Source organism: Protopterus annectens, chromosome 2.part0 (assembly GCF_019279795.1).
Source record: "Protopterus annectens isolate FY-2018-M chromosome 2.part0, PAN1.0, whole genome shotgun sequence".
Lineage (NCBI taxonomy): Eukaryota > Metazoa > Chordata > Ceratodontiformes > Protopteridae > Protopterus > Protopterus annectens.
In genome coordinates, this window is record NC_056728.1 from 754,250,500 (window position 1) to 754,271,879 (window position 21,380).

A 21,380-nucleotide genomic window follows, 5' to 3' on the forward strand; every position below is an offset into this window, starting at 1 on the left:
GGCTCAGGGTGCTCCGGTTTCCTCCCACATCCCAAAGACATGCTGTAGGTGGACTGGACTCTCTAAATTGGCCCTAGGTGTGAGTGTGTGCGTATGTGTGCCTTCTGTGGAAGGTTGGGTGCCGGGCTGGCTACTCGACACTGAAAAACTTCACTGCCAATAATGAGCGGACAAGGTGATCTGCTGTGGTGACCCCTAACTGGGAAAAGCCGAAAGAATAAGAATATATATAGCTTTTAGTTACAATATATAGTGAATAGTTTGCATATATTACACTATATATACAGTTACATATGGCCTTTTTATAATATTTTTAATTTTTTTACTCCGTCGTTTGATTGCATCTGGCTTTAACCTTGATAACTTTTTTATGTGGATTTGTTAATATATGGAGGGCATTGGATGCTTACATTACTTAAGCCTAGGTACATATAAATTTAAACCTTTAGTCACAGTATTTTAAATATTCATGCATTATTCATGTATACTGAGTGATGATTGGACCACTATGTAATGTACTTTAAAAGTGATGGCTTAATGGGCATGCTCCATCTTGATAAACTCTCCAATTCTGGAGACGAAAGCACTTGATTTTTATACATATATCTTTTATTTTGTTAATAAGTGTTTTTTTAAGTATAATTACACTGATTCAGACCATATTTTACTACTACTCCATATCTGAATCACCAAAGCTTTTGTGTGGTTTAGTTTTTTTATTTGATTTATACAGATTTGTTTAATTTGCTGAGATCCAAAATCTATCTCCAGTCCCGTCTTTTTTTTTTTTGGTACTAAAAAGAACCTTGAGTAAGTTCTGGGTTCTCTTTGGTCTGGGGGGAACCTCTTAAATGACTTTTTCAAGCAGCCTTTGAATTTGAATGGTTGCCTGATCACTCTGACTGGGTCGAACATCACGGATTTTTCTGTTTTGGGGAGGAGGAAGGAAAAAAGGTATAAGGTATCCTTTGAAAATGATCCTCTGCACCCAAGTATCAGATGTTATTTCTAGCCAGGCTCTGTGGTGCAGGGACAGTCAACCCCAGATTGCCTCCAGACCAGGACAATCAGGCCTCCTTTCAGAAGTACTGGAAGGATCTACCCATAGAAAGCATCTCTTGACTCTTGATTTTGCAGACCTTTCTCTACCGCGAGGGCAGAGTCTTCCATTAAAGTTCCACCTCTGCCTCTTGAGGAACTACTTCCATGTGTGTTCTGAAGAGACCCTTGAGATTTCTTGAAGCACGTCTTTCCACTACTTCTCTGATTCCTTGAATAAGGTCTCCAAGGAGTGGAAAAACTTATGCCCACAGCAGACAGGGTCTTCCCATCCTTCTCACACCTGGACAAGCTCTCTTACATTAGGGCCAAACAGGAAAGAGCAGTCAAGAGGAGCACTGATGGACAAAGACTTGAAAGGGTCTGTGAAGTCACAAGCACATCCAGCCATGTCTCCTTATGGATATGCCTGAACCCTCTGCTCTACTTGTTCCTTCGGCTACATGAGAAATGAGCCTCATGGAGGAGTTAGATGTGGATTGTAGGGTGGACAGCTGAGTCTTGTACTTCTTCAGATATGGCTCCTGAAAGGGTATTTGATAGCTCAGTCATCAAATCCCTTTGCAATCTCATAAAATGAGATAGATAAATTCAGACACCTTACAGCAAAGGTCACTGATGCGTAAACATGCTTCCCAAATCTAGTCATCATTCTGAATTCCTTGTTAGGAGGATGGACAGAAGAATTTTCCTTAAGTTCCTTTTGGGGGCTGCCGCCACCACCATGGCATCTAACGGTACACCTTTTGTTCAGAATTGTTTGTCCTCTGGTGCTGTGATAAATGAGAAACTTCACAAGTCTCTCCACATCTTCTTCAGTAAGACTCCTGGAAGACAGAGTTGACATAATTGATGGAGATTTAGGTCTCTCCAGGAAGGGTGATAGAACTCTAAAAGGAACTGGATCACAGGAGGGTGAATACAGAGTTCTAGGAAAATACATTTGATCTGAAGAGTCCTTGGGTTGATCAGACATATTTAGGTCTACAAATTCCAACATTTTTAACTCTGGATCCGATGAAGTTGATCTTTTTTGTAGTTGGGTCCAAGGAGCACTCTGCTCAGAAATATGTCTTTTTCTTCCCTTGTCCAAGAGTCTGCAGAATGAGGAAGAAACAGGGGTAGATTGTCTAGACTTGTTTTCCTTTTACTTTTTTTTGGTATAGCTCAAGAAATTGCCTCACCAAAGGAGGAAGGTAAAAGACCTTTCAATACATGTTTACTTCTGCATTCAAAGTCCTGTGATTGAACATGCGACAGGTAGCACAGTCCTCCTGAAAGTGAAGGCGACCAAGCCAATACACACACACCAAGTATGCGAGTCACTAAAAGTTATTTTGTGACTGCATTTCTCACACTTTTTAAAGCCAGCCGGCTTATCTTTATCCGCCATTATTACAGCCAAAAAATTCCAGTCAAGAAAAGAAAGGGAGTATTCTACTCTCTACAAAGAAAAGCAAACTTTTTTTTTGAGAGAGAAAAATACAGGGAGTAAAGAGAAAAATTTACCAACAATGGTAAATAAGGTTACACTAGAGTGTAGAAGTAAAGAAGATACTATCAATACCATAAGGTACTTTCGTACAAAAATGTTATAAGGGAGAAAGGCATTTAATTATAGAAAAAAGCTATCGCTTAGCTAAGGGAATAGAATGTAGTTTAATTAAAAGTTTTTAAAGAAGTTTAAAGGTAATACAAAAAATTATAGAAAATTCACTTAGCCCAAGAGCAACTGGAAAACATATGTTTTTGGAAAATGGCAAACAAAATCTGAGGTAACTTAGAATGGTGCATTATGGGTAAGGGAAGAGCTTGAGAGCTTTTTGGTTGCCATGAGCTATTGCAATGGCAGAGTTGGTTCTGAGGATCACATTTGAACCACAGGTTTTAGGACAGAATAAAAATTAACAACATCAGGTTTGATTTTTAGAAGATACAAAATGAATTTAGAGTTACAAAGTACAAGTATGAAGATATGTCTTAAAGCACAATTCAACACATGCATTTCATGCTGCATTGCCATTACAAAAAAAGCCATCCTTACCAAAAGCAGCAGCCATGCTGTGGTCAAGGGCTGGCTGGCCATCACCAGAAGGAAGATCAAGGCGAGTGAAGTCCCTACTTTTGTCATTGTTGTACTTAACATTAAGGCTTGTAAGTTTTGAAAATTCAATGCGTAGTGTGCAACATGCATTATAGATATTCTGTCCATCTAGGGCCTGTAGAAAGTTTAGACAGAGAAGACAGGAAATATGCCATGAATGCTACAATTGCTAGCAAAATTCATTATGCACAGTTACAATACTCGAAAAATAAAGTAGCTTAAAATTTGATGGTACCACAGTCAACAATTTAAAAAAATACATCACTGGATAAGCAATCTGACCATGTAATGTTAAACAGCCTGGTTTCTTGGCAGGATTTCACAGTGCTTGGTAAAGCAAAAGCAAGTTGAACATTAACAGCAATCTACAAAATGGCTATTTAACATGCAAAACTACTTGTGTACCGGCATACTATATTTACAATACTAAAGTTTTATAAGCTAAAACTGTTTACTGTTTTATAAGCTAAAACTGTTTACTGCACTTGCTAGTTTAAGTTTTGCCTAAAAGTTAAACTACAGGCTAATACACTCAAGTGTACTAGCTTTTGATAGCATTTAATCGAAAATCATAGCATTTATTGTGTTTTCTGCTTTTCTGTAAAAAAACTTGAAAAAAACAAAAAAAATATCCTTGTTTTTCCATACTTTTCTAACTAGTGTTCCAGAGACCAGATTTTGCTGATCCCTGGGCTTTGTCTTGGTTCCTGTGTTTCTCCATTTTCCTTGTTTGGTCAGGGGAAGTTTCTTTACTCACCAGTGAGAGTGGGGAGTACTGAGCTGCCTGTTTGTCCTTAGAGGAGTGGTTTAAGGCAGTAACTTGTAGTCTATTGGCCATTTTGGGTCATTTCCTGTCTTTTCCAGCCCCCTGCTATAAAGCGCGTTTTGGCGCGAATTAGCGCGAATTAGCGTGGAGCTGCCACTGTTGCACACTAGGGCAGCGCCGGTTAAGCAGGTTTAAACTATTCGGGCTACCTAAAGTCCACTCTTCAAATTTTCCCTTAAAACTACCTTCCTTGAGCTATACTACTGATCTAATCAGCGTATCCTAGAACTAAAAGGATCATCTCTACTTGACTCCAAGTAGACTATTCTCTATCTGTTAAACCTAGCACTTGCTCCTACAGTACTTATTACCTTGATACGGCACTCTTGTCATAGATAGTACCCCAAAAAGGCAAACCCCCATTTCTCGGTCATCCACGTCCCCCGGAATCTTTTTTAAAGTTTTTTGTCTATTCCTTCTAGCATGTCGAGGGATCAGTTACTAGTGTCCTCTCCTGCTCAGCTGGTGAACCTGGGAATATTGAGGCAATGTTACAATTGCCTCATGTACACAGACAAGCCTCTCCTCCTCCCACAAAACACAAATACATGCGAGAGATGCAACTATACGGCTAAACTGGAGGCTGAGCTCTCTCAACATAGGACTGGCAAGACCAGTCAGGAGGAGAAGGTTACCACACACACTATAGACCCAGTCTCACATAGTACCACCACAACCTCAAATCATACACATAATCACACAAAGACATACTCGGAGGCTCTGATCAAAAATCTACCAAAACAGCTGAGGCCACCAAAGCAGACACCCAAACAACCACCACCTCAGAACACAACACCTGCAACACATAGACCTCACAGTCAGAGTGTCAAACAGTCACAGCCCTTAAGGCCAAACACAATGCCAGACACACTAGTCATTGGTGACTCCATAGTCAGACACACTGACGTCCCGCTCACCAGACTGAGTAAGGAGAAGGTCACAGTAAGCTGCCTGTCGGACGCTAGAATCCGCCACATAACGCAAGCACTCAGGTCTCTCAACAGCAGGTACAAATACGACTCAGTCATTGTCCACGCTGGTGTAAACGACCTGAGACGCACTCCTTGGACTACATGAAAAGAGACATTGAGGAGCTCTCTGATTATGTAGCCCAGGCAGGTATGACCCTGACCTTGAGCAGTATCCTACCTTCACCAAGAATGATGCCACAATACAGAGATAAGATGATCAGCTTTAACAATTGGCTTAAGTACTGGTGTCATTCAAAGGGGATCCAGTGTCTGTCTGCCTGGGATGACATGCTGGACAAGCCACGCTGCTTCGCAAGGGACGGCTTGCACCTGTCACCCCTGGGATTCCGGATATTGGCAAAGGCTCTTGCCACCCCCATAGTGCCTTTTTTAGGCAAGGCTCAAATTCTAAACCTACCACCCCAGAACACAATAAAGGAAAAAAACTAAAGGTAATGCTGCTCAATGCCAGAAGTCTAAATCTCAAAATGCATGCACTCGAAGCCCTTCTCAGTATGGAGAACATCGATGTCTGTGCTGTGACAGAAACCTGGTTCAAGGCTCCTGAGAGCACCCCAGCACTATCAGGTTTTACCTCATATCATGCCCGCCCCAAAATCCGGACAATACTAAGAAAGGAGGGGGGGTATCCATATTCATCAAGGACACCCACACCTCAAGACTGGTGGCAACGCATGATGCATCGGAGACCATCCAGGTGCAATTAACCATAGGCAAGACTGCTCTGCAAATTGTAGCATGTTACAGGCCACCCTCACAAACTCAGGAACCTCACATGGCCTTCCTGAAAGCACTAGAGGGGATAAATGTATCACCAAACACCATCATACTAGGTGACTTCAATTACCCTAATATAGACTGGGAACACTACTCAAGCCCAAACACCCTAGCCCAAAAGTTCCTGGAATTCATAAACTCAAATGCCATGGAACAACTAGTCACCATCCCCACAAGAGGAGATAACATACTTGATCTCATCATCACGAACATGGGAGCACAATGTTCAACACCGGAAGTATACCCCTCACTGGTGAGATCAGATCACAAACTAATCTCGCTGGAGGTCCTCATTCCACCCCCACCTGAAATAAAAAAGACCACAGTAAAGAACTTCTCAAAGCCGACTTCACACTTCTAAAGACTAGTGTGGTCTCCTTTAAGGCCACCCGAGACGGCGGAAAACAGTACTCAAGCCGCTGAATCACTTACAAATGCCTTCTACCAGCACCTGCAGGACTGCATGGATAAGGCAATCCCAAGCAAAACAAAGACTCTCTGTACCAAAGGTAAGCGTCCAGTCTGGTGGACCCCAGCCATAAACAAACTCTACAACAAAAGGAGGAAGCTACTACAAGATAGAGCAAAATCCTCAAAAGGTAAGACACCCTTGATCACTATAAGTAAAAAACTAAGAGCTCTCATAAAATCATCCAAAGCAAATTTCGAGAGAAAAATAGCTAAAGACTCAAAAGACAATCATAAGGCCTTCTTTAGCTATGTTAGAAACCTGGGAGGAAACTCCCAGATATGCTCAGAACTAGTTCAAAATGATGTGAAGATTACTGATCCTACAGACATTGCCAACATACTGGCTGACAGGTTCAGTGCAAACTTCTCCCCCCCACAAGGAGAGATATCTATACCAAACGATTGCAGCCCCAAACATCTCCAATGCCCAAGTGAGAACTGCTCTCTCCAAAGCAAAAACACAGCATCCATGGGACCTGATGGTGTCCCCGGCTGTGTGCTCCACAAACTCAATGAGGAATTAAACCCACAGCTAGGACAGCTGTTTAATCAAAGTCTTACCTCTGGATACGCACTCCAGGAGTGGCGCACTGCAACTGTGGTCCCACTTCACAAAGGCGGTGCCTCCACCGACCCTGGAAATTACCGCCCATTAGCTTGACAAGCCTTATCTGCAAAGCCATGGAGAGGATCATAATGGACCTCATAAATAAAGACATAGGGAATTTGCAGACTTTGGATCCAACCCAGTTTGGCTTTGTCAAAGGCAGATCATGCCTTTTAAACTTGGTTGACTTTTTCGAACAGTCACCAAAGCCATTGATGAGGGAAAGGCAGTCCATACAGCCTACCTCGATCTGGCTAAGGCCTTTGATACAATACCCCACTGGGTATCATTGAAAAACTCATCAGCTTAAATGTTAACCCATACATTACAAGATGGGTTGCAAACTGGCTGAGTGACAGAACCCACAGGGTCAGAGTTGCTGGCGCCATGTCAGACTCAAAGCCTGTCACAAGTGGTGTCCCACAGGGCTCAGTCCTGGGCCCACTCTTGTTTGGCATCTACTTTTCTGAAGTACAAGCAAACACAGGAGGGTTATGGCTGACAAAGTTTGCAGATGACTGCAAACTGGGCCATAGTAGAAAATACATCTGACACAGATATCCTTCAGAAGGGTCTCACAGAAACGGATAACTGGTGCCAGAGCCACGGCCTAAAGTTGAATGCCAAAAAATGCATAGTCATACCCTTCGGGAAAAACAAGGTTACCCCTAGCTACCAAATAGGTGGCAATCCACTGAGCACAGAAGAAGTTATCAGGGACCTGGGGACCCAGGTTGATAGTAGTCTGTCATTCGACACCCATGTAGCTAAAGTAGTTAGGAAGACCTTCTACACTGCCCACCTTATCATGAAGGGATTCTCATCTAGATCAAGGGAGGTCATAGTCTCCCTTTACTCATCACTCATCAGACCAATGATTGAGTACAATGCCCCATTCGGAATGTATCTGACCCGACACTTGCAGCAGCTGGAGAGGCCACAAAAGTTCCTCACCAAAAGGATAAAGGGTCTCAAAATCTATCCTATGCTGCCCGACTGAAAGAACTCCAGCTCTATTCAGTCGCCACCGCTTGCTCAGAGGTGACCTTTGCCTAACATACAAGGCCATGTCAAACCCAGATTTGATGAATATGCTTCACCTCAAAAATCTAGATCCATCAGAGCCACAAGGGCGGGAGACTTAAACCTCGACACGGCTATTAATAGGACGTGCTGGAGGGATAGATTCATCACCCAAAGACTCCCTATGCTGTGGAACAAAATCCCGGTATATGTGAGGCAGAGCACCTCGCTGGCCTTGTTCAAGAGAAATCTTGACCAATGGATGGGAGATCGCAGATATACCCCAGGGATTACCTCAGTGTCACTGCTCGACAGAGGCACAGCAAAATAATGGGTATAGTTCCCCATACTAAAGGGGTGGCGTAAGCCACAAAACGATGGGCTAGGCTTGTAAATGCCCTCGGGCAGATAGCCTAGTATGAACCTATGAACCTATGAACCTATAAAACTATAGGTCCTAAAATGCTCAAGTGATGCACAAGATACAGAATTTCAGACTTCAGTTTGAAACATGGCCAGTCCAACTACAGACAAAAATGGATACCATCATACCCAGCTACATATTCACTGCAGGCAGTCATACCGCAGAATACCTAGACGTGTGGTAACAAACAGCAGCACTTGCACAACTGTACGTTGTTGTGGAAGAGCTTAACATAACAGTAGATGTTCAAAAATGTCACTGTAACAGTCAATGCTGACAGATGGGATGCATCCTGACAATGATACCATATGTCTGGCCAGTATGTCAAAGTTTAGTTGCTCCTTCTTCACATGACAAATATCCAAACTTGGACATACTACTTACTGGTAACATAAAGTACACGATTGTGAAAATCCTCAGGTTTTTTTTGCCCAACAGAACACAAGCCTTGCTATACAGAGCGGAGACTCAAGTAGGAGTCAAAGGGGGAACAGAAGACAAAAAGTGAGTCCACCTCAGTCACAGGAGATGAAGAAAAAACAGGGAGATTAATGGAGGGTGCAAATACTGCAACAGTGATCTCTTCAAACATCTATTGTTACATAAAGGTCTTACACAACTGTAGTATATTCATCATTAGATCACTATTGCAGTAATGCTGACAGATGGGACAATTTTCCAAGGCTTTTACACAGAGTGAAAAAGGATAACAGACAGAAATAGAATCCAGTAACCCTTGAAGTATGAACCTGACAAACTCTATTCTGGCTGTGGAAAAGGTGTCAGTCTTATAATGCTTTGTAAAAATGTGAATGGAAGACCACATAACTGCATATAATATGAATTTGGAATCAAAACCTTTAAAAACAGCACCTGAAGAAGTTACAGCTGTTACAAAGGGAGTTTTGAAGTTACAAAAATTTAGCAAATAGCAAATAGAAATGGGAAGTGATATCAGTCCATAAATCATAGGAAGTTACTAGGCTATTGGCCCGGAGGCCCTTACAAGCCTAGCCAAGAATTTAGCCCATATTTTGACAATTCAGCACTCAATGTCCCTGTCCAGCAGGGACATTGGTAGAATCCTAGGTCTGTACTTTCTGCTCCCCATCCAGTTATCCAGGTTGTGCTTAAAAAGGGTTAATGAGGTAACTCTGCTTGAGTGGACAGGGAGTCTATCGGACACAAATCTGTCCCACCACCAAGTCCTATTGATGGTCACATACCCGGATGAAGTAACGCATGCAGATTACTCAAACGGAGCTTATGCAGCAGTCACATCAATGCGGGGTCTGAGATTCCTCTGTATGCCAGATGATGTCAGCACTGAGGAGTCTGTATGAGACTAAGCACTGGGACAGGGCTTTTAGCCTATCTGTGTAAGGTAGATGTTTGAGGCCCTGGATTCTCCTGGTGAGGAACCTCTGTGGTCTCTCCAGCTGCTGCGTTTGCTTTGTGAGGTACATGCCAAAAGGGGCACTGTACTCAATAATGGGTCTTATAAGGTAAGACTACACAGATGTTATGACGTCCCTGTCCATGGACAAGATACCCTTACAAATAAGGTGGGCCATGTAAAAAGCTTTCCGTACAACAGAGGCAATATGGTGGTCAAAATTCAGTTTGCTATCAACCATGGTGTCCAAGTCTCTCATGACTGAAAGTATGCTTAGGACCTTGTTATTAATGTGATAATTTGTGGGGATGTCACTCCCCCCAAATGGGATGATGTACTTTTTGGCATTCAGTTTGAGGCCATGTTTCCGGCACCAGTTTTTTGTTTGGTGAGACCCTCTTGGAGGATACCCACATCACTATGGGAATTGATGAAAGCGCCCAGCTTGCAATCTGCAAACTTGATCAGCCATAGCACACTGGTTTTGGCATGCAACTCAGAAAGGTACATCCCAAACAACAGAGGCCCCAAAACTGATCCCTGGAGTACACCGCTCGTTATGGTCTACTGCTTAAGGTGGTTCACCCTATTTTGTCTAGGTGGGTTCTATCAGTGAGCTAGTCTGCTACTCATCTGGTAACAGAGATGGATGCCTAGTTGAGAGAATTAATCTATTATACAAGACTGGGGAACAGTATTGAAGGCTTTGGCCTGGTCAAGGTAGGCGGTGTGCAGTCTTCCTCTCATTCATGGCTTTGGTGACTCTCAAGTCGTCAACCAAGTTTAACAGGCATGACCTCCCCTTGACAAAACCAAACTGTGTGGGATTGAGTGTTTGGAGGTTGCCAATGTCCTTGTTAATGAGGTCCATGACAATCCATTCCATTGGCCCTGCAAATCAGGCTAGTTAGGCTGATACATCTAATTTCCTGTATCAGTGGACACTTCACCTTTGTGCAAAGGGATGACAGTGGCTGTTCTCCACTTGGCTGGGACGAAGCCAGTACTCAGGCTTTGGTTGAATAGGGTGCCGAATGGTACTGCAAGTTCCTGCCTGAGTTCATATAGGATGCAGCCTGGGATGTGAAATTGTTTGGATACTGAAAACTTGTTTACTCTCAAAGGAAACAAACAGCTGATCTGATTTTCTTTTGACTTTACGTTTTATCCAAATAAAATCTTTGCTACCTGTGGACATCCATCAAATGGAGAATATTCATTTTTATTCTGAGAATTAGAAGAAATGCAGGAATATATATAGACTGATTCGTGAAGATTTCAATGACCCCATCTTAGGTATAAAGACAGGTTAATTCTAAAGGACACATTCTTCCTTGTAAAAAAGGGGGAACAGACATCAGAACTTGTAATCTGGAGACCCTTTTTGGGGAGGTTAGAACAACAAGAACATTTTTGATGTTCAAATATTTTAAAGACAAGAAAGAAAACAGATTCAAAGGATGGTAAAATTAATTCTCAAGCACGTAATTTAAGTCCCAGGGAAGAAGAGGAAGAAGGTGAGGTATAGAATTTCTAGGGGGGATGATGTGCAGGAACCCTTTAGGGACTGCTTAACCTCAAAGCACAAAGAAGAGGATACATGGGAAGACAAGTCGAGATGGTCGACATCTACTTACAGGTGTATATCAAACCTGAACTGAGCAACTCACAAACATTACTGAATAAAAGGCATCCCTGCCGAAAACAGAATACAAAAGTTATGTACTTACCACAACGCTGCATCTGTATTGTCTGTTTCAATCCTTCAACTCATGGTTTCAGATCAGACCTTGGCCACTGTTTCCAGACTTAGGGTCTGCAGTTCAGGCTCCTTCCCTTACTCACAATACCCTCCAAACCCACACTATCTCAGATAGAGTTCACCCTCTGTCTTAAGGAACACTAGAGACTAGAGAGTAGATGGATATGCATAAAGGAGACTGGGAAGGGGGGGGGGTCATTCATGGAAAAATCTCTCTCAGTAACTCCCCCTCTGGAAGGATTACGGCAAAGTATCAGCTGCACTTGTAGATGTGGGGAAGGCAAATAGACTGCGGCATGGCTGACCCCAATGATGAAATATCTGCTTTGTCACTGATGACTTGAGACACCACTTGTGAGGCAGTAGGATAGACCTGTTCAGTTTGTTTGCTAAGAAGGTGGACTTTCCCAGAATGTACCCTGCAATTAGAAAGTGGATGGAAGAGATCACCCCACTGTCACACTCATTGCTTCTCAACAAAAGGGGTAAAAAGAGATTCCCACGTTTACTGATGTACCAAATCGATATGTTGTCTGTCTGTATATCAATTATCCCCAGTGGGAGAACATCCTGAAATGCCTGCAATGCTAACAGGACAGTTCTCATCTCGAACACGGATGTGGAGACTGGCTTCTGGGGGGGATCACGTGCTTTGAACATTCTTTCCCAAACAGTCCCCCCAACCCAGCTGGGAAGAGTCCATCACCGTGGTCTTTGGTAAGAGTAGAACAAAGGGACATCCCTGAGATACCTTCAGACCTTCAATCTACCAGGTTACATGTTCTCTGTAAATATCAGTGATTCATATGGGGCAATGTACAAGTTGTCGCGTTATTGGCCATTGCACCTCCAATGTCCAAAGAATTACTCTCATGTGAAACTTCGCCAGTGGGATGAGTAATTGAAGGAGCCATGGATCCTAGGAGCTGTTAAACCAATCTGGTAGGGCTGTCTGAAGAGAAAGAAATTTCAAGGCTCGGCTTTCTAAGTGGACGTCTTGGCTATGGAAATCTTGCTATTTGGGAGACTGTTGGAATGTGTGCCTATGAACTCCAGAGATTGTGTACGGCAAAGATGACTTGTAACTGACTGTGATACCCAGACTGGAGCAAGTAATCTATGGCATGAATTAGAATATGTTTGATGGGGGGCAGTGAGGAGCCAGTCATGGAGGTAGGGAAACAACTAGAAACCAAACAGTACACCAAGGTGAAATCCACACTAAAATATCAAAAAACACACTTTGTAGGACAATATTGAAATGGGAACACCATGAATCTTAGCAGTCTTAAATGAGCCGCAACCACCGCCATGCACTTGGTGAAAATCGAGGGGACTGTGGTGAAATCAAAGTGCAGAGCCCTGAAATGCAAATGACTGGCTCCCTGAAATCTCCAGGATAATCTGTCCATTTTAATGTTGTAGCATGCAACCTGGAGGTCTATAGAGTGTATCCAATCGTCCTTCCTCAACGGTCAAAGAATGGACCGAACACTGACTAGACAAAATTTCAAGTGTTTGACAAATAGGTTCAAGTGGCTAATTGGCTTGAGGTCTCATTTTTCTTTGGCAGCAAAAAGAACCGTGAATAAGTTTGACTCCTTCCTGGTCTAGTCGAACCTTTTGTACGACTCTTACTAGCAGCTTTTAAATTTCTAATGGTGCATCTTTTCTTTGATGGGGCTGCACATTGAGTAACTTCTTTGATATGACTGGTGGAAGATAGGAAAATGGAACACAGTAGCCTTTGGTAATAACTGTCCACACCCAGACATCTTTGGTGATGGAATGTTCAGGCCTCCAGGTGCAGATACAAGCAAATCCAGACTACCTCCAGAGTGGAGCAGCCAGGCAATCCCCCAGGAGTGCTGGTAAGGTTTCTTGACGAAAGAAGCTCTTAAGCCTTTATTTTGCAGGCCTCCTCTGCCTCGCTGGTTCAGTCTATTACAGACTCCCCCTCTTGCTATAAGAGTTCTGTCTTCATAGGAGTCCTGGAGAAACTTCAGGGATTTTTGGAACCACATCTTTCTTCCCCCTTTCTAGTTAATCGATAAAATTCTCTGCGGGGCAGAAAACTGTATTCCTATAGCAGACAATTATCCCATACAGTTCATTCCTGCATCTTCTGTAATCTTGGGGCTAAAAAGGGTTGAGCCATCAAAGGAAGCATTAGTGAAAAACAACTTAAAAGACCTTGCAAAGTCACATGAGTGCATCTAGATATGCCCCCTAAAAGTAATGCCTGAACCCACAACTCTAGAAGCACCCTCTGTCATGTGAGAAATCAGACACAAAGGCATTTGAGATGGAATGGAGGGTGGCCATGTTATCCACAGACAGGGGCCCAGTAAGGGATTGCAAAGTTCTTTAGTCAACTTCCTCTGAAATCTTGTAAGGTGTGCCAAAGAGTTCAGTGACCATACAGCAAAAAAGGTTGCTAAAGCATAGATTCACTTCCCATATCTGTCCAAAGCCCTGGACTCCCTGTGAGGGGATGGACAGTTAACTCTCTTCGGCGAGTTCCTTCTTAGTGGCTGCCACCACCATCCCAGTATAAACCGGGGGACTCTTACTTCAATTGGACATTCTTTTTGGTGCTACTAAATATTTACCTGGTTTCTTGGGGATAAGCTCTGCCACAACTATATCCTTCCATGCCCTATGAGAGGCGAGATCAACCATTTCATCCACTTGAACCATTCAAGAGGAAGCTGACCTAGTACCAAATGCCTCGAGGAGCACACACACTTCCTGGGAAGGAGCTTCAGAAAACCAACCACCTTTCTGTCTCAGAAGCTTGAGAATTCCTCTGAATGACATGTCCTCACGGGATAATCTAGGGGGAACCTCCCCTTCCTCAATGTCTACCTTTTCAGGTAGTAACTCCTGAGAGGAGGTGATTACACTTGTGTGAAGAAGCTTAAGAGGGGGGATGAATCGAAGAAGACTTGAATGTCTGAAGGGGATTCTGGATGAGGATCATCTCAAGGCTAGTTTGAACCAGCTGTCCTCATGGGACGGAATGAGCAGGTTCAGGACCCAGGGCAGACAGTTGTGGAATGGGAAGAGAACCCGAGTGAGGCAGGGATATCCTGTTTCATGAAGATAAGGCTCTCTCTACTGCCTCAAAGGCAGAAGTCAAAGAAGATCCCAAAAAAAAAAAAAAAAAACAGCCAGAGCTGCAAGCCACCTAGCGGGGTGGTCCAGGGAATTTCCTCTACCCTGTCGTGAAACAGAGGTAGGAACAGAGTTGTACAATGCCATAGCTGAGAGGAAGGGAGAGCTCTGAGATTCTCAAGAGTTGAGCACACTACCCATGGATCTGGTGATAAAGCTACATCTCCAAGATTCCTACAACTCTGACAGCATTGGCACCAGTTGGATCAGAAACAAAGAACATATTTTCAGATACAAGGGCAACCTAGAAATCTTGAGTCAGATACCTCCGAAATCATAAGACAGACTGGAGCAGGAGCAGCTAAGGGGGCCCGGGACCATCTATAGCTCATGGGTCTGATGGACGATAAATCCAAGAGGACTCCCAAATGAATATGGGTTCTGAAGAATTTCCGCATCCTTCTGTCTCTAAAGGAGATAAAGACAAATGCTAGCAATGTTTATAAAGTAGTACTATTTAACTATAGTATAAAAAGAAAAGACAAGTCCTAAAACCAAAAGAAAACAAGTCTAGTTCAAAAAAGTTTTTTTACTTTTTTTTTTAAAGGGGAAAAGGTAATCCAATAACATAAAATATAAATCGAGTCAGAGCTAAAAACAGAACACAAAGGCCTAGTACTTATCTCCTAACACCTGAGCTACAGTAACCACTTCTGAACACAGAGCATCAAATGGGATCTCAGATAATGTGGGGTATGGAGGGGATTATGGTAAATGGGTGGTGCATGAGCTACAGAGCCCAAGTCTGAAAAAAGTGGCCGAAGTCAGACCAGAAGTCGGATCTGAGGTCTGATCCGGAACCCATGAGATGAACAACTGATGGAAAAGACATTGTTTCCTCTATTTTGGCACAAAAAACTTTTCCATTTTGTTTTTAGCCTCCCTTTATTACCTGCAGCACATCCGCAAAGTAAATGTGCCTAAAAGGAATCAAACATTTATTAATACCATGAGTTGTACAGTCATCAGGCTTGTATGAATGAGAGACACCCCTTCAGTTTTGTGAGTAGGTTCATCCTGTGGGGTACAACATGGTGACTGCTCCTGGCTAGCTGGAAAAAAGGGTGCAAGAATGTTGTTTGGCCCAAAAAGGGGACCACCAAGAGATTTTTAGGGACTGTCCTTCTGAATTTTCAGGATGACTTTATGAATAACAGCAAAGGCAAAAAGCATGCAACAATGTCCTTTGCCCAGGCTTCCTTGCAAGGGGTCTTGGACAGAGATATTCTGAGCTGATGGTTTAGACTGAAGGGGAAAAGATCACTCTTAAGGGTATCACTGCTGGACAATCATTAGGAAGGACCTCCCTTGTTCAACATTCATTTACTGGGGTATGCGCCTTTGATCTGATTAGTAATCTGCCAAGATTTTGTGTTCAGATGGAATGTAAATGCTTTTGAGAAAAAGGTTGTGATGAATAGCAATGACCCAAGTCACCAGTGCCAGTCTGCACAGGGGGTAGGATTTTATTCCTCCCGCTTGATGTATTACATGACAGTTGCACTGTCTGTCAAGCTGAAGTGTTTCTGGAGAACACAAGTGGAAAAGTTGAAAACCTAGAATCAATTCTTCCATTTCTTAAATGTTTATATGCTTTTTCCCGATCTTTCCAGATCAGAGTCTTTGAATATTGAAACCAGCCCCCCCCCCCCAGGCTTCATCTAATACATCCATGAAAATTTGAAAAGGAATTAAAGACAGAACACTTTGATTTATCTTTAGCTGCATGACCTTACCAATGTAGCTCTTTCTTAATGGAAAGACAGGAATGGAGAAAGGCAGAAAATTGCAGAATTATGTTCAAATGTATTTTCGGTACCACTGAATTTTCATGTGTAGTCTTGTAGTCTGGCGAATGAGAGCAACAATATAGTGGGTGTTTTACTCCAGGGCTCTCCATCTCTCCTGTTAAGGTCATATATAGGTATACCAGGGACAGTCTGTTAACAAGAGTCTTCTCTACAGGAAGAAAAGCCACCACCAGAGATGAGTGAGATGACAACCTCCTAGAAATAATGCAGAATATGAAAGGAGATGATTGGCCTTGTTGAAATTTAGAGTGAAGCATAAGTTCTGGAAGATATTAACAGTGGGATGCAAGTCCTGAAGAACTTCGTGAAGTTAAGTGGTCTAAATTAGAAAATTGTCCAAGGGTAGATGTGGATTTCAGCTTGCAAAATGTTAACATCCCAGAAATGTGAACACACTTGGAAAAAGTGGAAAGCTCAAAAGGGCAATACGGTAGACAAAGTGCAACCCAAAGGCACAGAAAGTACAGTTTTGTACCTACCATAAATGTAGATGTCCGATAGGTATGCATCTGCAGTCATCACATATGGGTTGTCCTGCCTCAGGCAGCCCTTCGGTCGGCCGGATTCCAAAGTCTGGGTCTGGCCTCGGCTGATGTCGCACTTTCCCCGATGTCAGAGCTTCTGGGGTATAAAAGCATCAGCCGACGCCATTTTCCTCAATTTTTCTTGCCCCAGATGCCAGGTGCCCTCTAAGGAAGGCTAAAATTTGGAGATATGCATTGTAAAAACAAATCCAAACATGCACAGTACTATAAAAACAAATACACCATAATAGATCCCCCCAGCTAGCTATAAGAAGTATACCACAGAGGGGAAGGAGGGAGGGAGGGTAAACCTGACTGCAGATGCATACCTATCGGACATCTACATTTATGGTAGGTACAAAACTGTACTATGTCCTTCAAGGATGCATCTGCAGTCATCACATAATGGCAGAATACCATAGCCAATCTGGGGGTGGAGGTACTAAGTAAAGGATGGTGTAGCTAAGATACCCTGCAGGACTGCCATAGCAAAGCCTGCTCTGGATTTGGAGTATAAAGGTAAATTGTAATGCTTGGCAAATGTATGCATGGAGCTCCATGTAGCAGCTTCTAAAATGTCCTTGGTAGCCACCCCTCTTAGGGAGGCTGTGGTGGTGGCTGTGGCTCTCGTGGGATGAGGTCTAATGTTAGCTGGCACAGTTTTTCCATGAAAGGAGTAACAAAAACAAATGCAATTTCCTATCCATTTTGAAATGGTCTGTTTGGAAATTGCTTTTCCTTGTGCCCCAGCAGCATATGTTACAAACAGCTGGTCAGTCTTTCTGTAACTTTTAGTTCTGTCCAAGTAGTAGCGCAACTGTCTGTGTATGTCCAGGGTGTGCAGAAGTTTTTCCCCTTTATTTTGTGGTTGTGGGAAGAATGTAGGCAAGTGAATAGCTTGGTTCAAAGATACCCTGGATACCACATTTGGCATAAATGTAGGATTGGTTCTCAATGAAACTCTGTCCTGATGAAAGATAAGAAATGGCTGTACTGCCATTAGAGCTTGTAACTCAGATACTCTTCTTGCTGAGGTTATGGCCAGAAGGAAGGCAGTTTTCCAAGACAGAAACTGTAGATCTGCAGATGCTGCTGGTTCAAAGGGAGGAAGTGTTAGTTTTTCCAACACGAAGTTAAGGTCCCAAGTAGGTAGAGGTGGTTTCCTTGGAGGATTGATGTTTTTGATTACTCTCAGAAACTGTCTCAGGAGAGGATGAGAGAAGACAGGTGGATTAACATTGTATTCTGCTGAAATTGCTGAGGCATGTATCTTAATGGAAGAGTAAGACAGGCCGTTGTGGAACAATTCTGCCAAATATTCCAGTATATGTGCCATGTTCATCACTGTCGCATCTAGGCCCTTTGTTGTGTTCCAAGTGTGAAATCTTTTCCATTTTGCTGAATATGCCTTCCTTGTGGAAGGCCGGTAGCTTCCATAATAATATCCTTCACTCTCTGGGATAGCTTATCCTGAGGAGGAGTCATGGTATTTTCCAGGCAGTTAGCTGCAAGGTTTTCAGGTTGGAATGCAGAGTCTTTAAATTGTGCTGTGTCAGTAGAAGTGGCCATGGGGGGAGAGGCCACGGTTTCGTCTGTGACATGCTCTTTAACAGTGGGTACCCAGTGCTGTCTTGGCCAGTTTGGAGCTATCAGAATCACTCTGGGCTGCTCTGTCCTGATCTTCAGTAAGACCTTGGTCATTAATGGTAGAGGTGGAAAAGCATACACTGTTAGAGCTTTCCAGCTGAAAGAGAGAGCGTCCACTTTCCATGTTTGTGGGTGGTATGTCCTTGAGCAGAATTTCTTCAGTTGATGATTGTGGGGGGAGGCGAACAGATCTATTTCCGGCCTTCCCCATGATTGTGTTATGAGTAAGAAGATGTCTGGGTGCAGCATCCATTCGTCTGCATCCATGGTATTTCTGCTTAAGCTATCTGCCAGTATATTGTCTTTCCCCGGCACGAACTGGGACTGCAGCTGTATATTGAGTTTCAAGGAAAGTTCCCATAGATTCATTGCCAGTCTGCAAAGAGGGTAGGAATGGGTGCCTCCTTGCTTGTTTATGTACCACATAACTGTGGTGTTGTCTGTCCTTATGAGTAGGTGGCCTTGATGAAGAAAAAGTTTGAAGGCCTCGATTGCGTGTATCACTGCCAGCATTTCCTTTTGGTTTATGTGCATGCGCAGCTCTCTTTGTGACCATAGCCCTTGGATACATCTGCCCTCCATGTGTGCTCCCCAACCTTGGTCTGAAGCGTCCGTAGTGATGGTTTGGTTGGCTCTTGGTTTGCTGAAGGGCAACCCACTGTTCGACTGGCAGGCTTGAGCCCACCACAGAAATTCCTTTTGAAGGCATGGAATGAGTGGGATCAAAGTTTCTAAGCTGTGACTGTGCTGAGTCCATAAACTCCTTAGGTACCATTGTAATTTTCTCATATGCAGCCTTGCTTGTGGAATCAGAAGAATGCAAGATGCCATGTAACCCAGGGCCTGCAGGATTTTCCTTGCAGTCAGCTGAGTTTGTCTTGTCAGATTCTTGAAGTAATCCGGAAGTTGTTTTTGTTTTCCTTCTGTGAGAAAGGCCATTTGGATGGTTGTGTCTAGATCCACACCCAGAAAAGTTATTCTTTGGGATGGAACAAGTCTTGATTTGTGGATGTTGACTGTATATCCCAAGGCCTGCAGTAGATGGATGGCATAATCCAAGTCCTTTAACAAAGTTTGCTTGCTGTCCGCTTGTATAAGGCAGTCGTCCAGATATGGGTAAATTTGAATCCCCTGAAGTCTGCAGTGTGCAATTACTGATGCCAGGCATTTTGTGAATACTCTGGGCGCAGTAGATAAGCCAAAGGGCAATGCTGAGAATAGATAATGCTCTGACCCTGCAAGAAATCTGAGGTGTCTTCTGCAACTTTGTCTGATAGGGACATGCAGGTATGCCTCCTTGAGGTCTAGAGTCACCAGCCAAGACCCCTTGCCCAGCATGGGAAGGAGTTGCTGTAGAGTCAGCATTTTGAATTTTGGCACAATGAGGTAAGTATTCAGTGCGGACAAGTCGAGAATAGGCCTCCATTGATTTTCTTTTCTTGGAAAACGGAATAATCTGGAGTAAAATCCTTGGCCTTGTTCTGAAAGAGGTACCTTTTCTATAGCTTTCATTTGTATTAAGTTGGAAATCTGTTTCAAAGCCTCTGCCCTCTGATTTGGTGGCAGGTCTGGCATGCCTTTTCTTTTTGGCAATGTGTGGAAATGGAACCTGTATCCTTTGTCTATTATTTGCAGTGTCCATGTGTCCCTTGTAATGCTGTGCCAATTTTTTGAAAATAAAGAAAGCTTTCCGCCCAAAGGTGCTTCTAATTGAGCCCTGGTCGGCGGAGTCAAAACAAAGTCATTGAGTCTGTCCGGGTGTAGCAGTTGTAGTTCCTGAACTACCTCTCTGGTTGGGAGGCTGCCATTGACTGCCTCTGTAGGAGCCTCTAGCTTGCCCTCTACCTCTGGCACGCCCATTCCTGCCTCTCTGAGATCTGTCTGAGTCCGGAAAGGACCAGTTCTTAGTAGGCCAATTCCTGCTGAATCTTGGTGATTGGACTTGCAGAAAGTCTTTGATTGTTTGCACAGATTTTGCCTTTTCTTCAAATTTCTTTAAGACCTCTTGAGCCGTGGAACCAAATAATTTTTGCTTTTCCATAGGAGCATCCAAAAGCTTAGCTTTAACATGGTCTGGCAGAGATTGTTCCTTCAGCCAGGCATGCCTACGTATGACTGCACCTGTCATAGCTGACCTACATGAAGCTTCCAATGCATCATAACCACACTGCAAGAAATGGTTACTAACCTGCTGGGAGTTATGTACCAGATCCTGAAGGGATTTGCGATCAAGGGGTTCAGAAGAAGACAGTTTCTTATGCAATTCATCTAACAAATACTCTTGGTACTGTATCTTATGAAATTGACAATTTAATGCCCTCATGGAAAGAGTTGCAGAAGTATACACTTTCTTACCCCATCTCTCTAAAGCTCTGGACTCCCTTTCAGAGGGCAGAGGATTTCTAGCAGTGGCAGCTGCAACCCCTTTTGGGCCCTGGGAAATAGTTTCTGGATCAGCAGAGTGGGCCTTGTACAGGTGTAGATGTGAGTCCGGGACCCTGTAGTACCTATCAGGTTTGGCAGAAGTCGGAGGGAGAGAGTCAGGGGCTATACTAGCATCAGAGTACACATCATCAATGACATTCAAAACAGGAGGTATAGCTAAAGGCCTATGCTGAGGTAAATGTAAAAAGGTCCTTAAACTCTTTCTAGAATCAGAGAATTCCTGACCCTGCCATTGAAAATGTTCTCTCATAGAGTGTAATGTCTCTCCAAAGGAAAACTCTTCAGGAGGGGAGGCCGAGGGAATAGATTCTTCAGAATCAGAATCCTTGTAGGCC

At 43.3% G+C, this 21,380-nt stretch overlaps 1 protein-coding gene across 1 annotated transcript in view; it reads right to left on the reverse strand.

Annotated features, from left to right (window-relative positions):
- The window catches only part of LOC122793226 (polypyrimidine tract-binding protein 3-like), a gene marked incomplete in the record, with an annotated part of 1,714,658 nt that overhangs the window by 938,698 nt on the left and 754,580 nt on the right, over nucleotides 1-21,380 (reverse strand). The window contains 1 exon segment of the mRNA XM_044061073.1: nucleotides 3,104-3,278. Coding sequence (XP_043917008.1) covers nucleotides 3,104-3,278 — 175 coding nt within the window.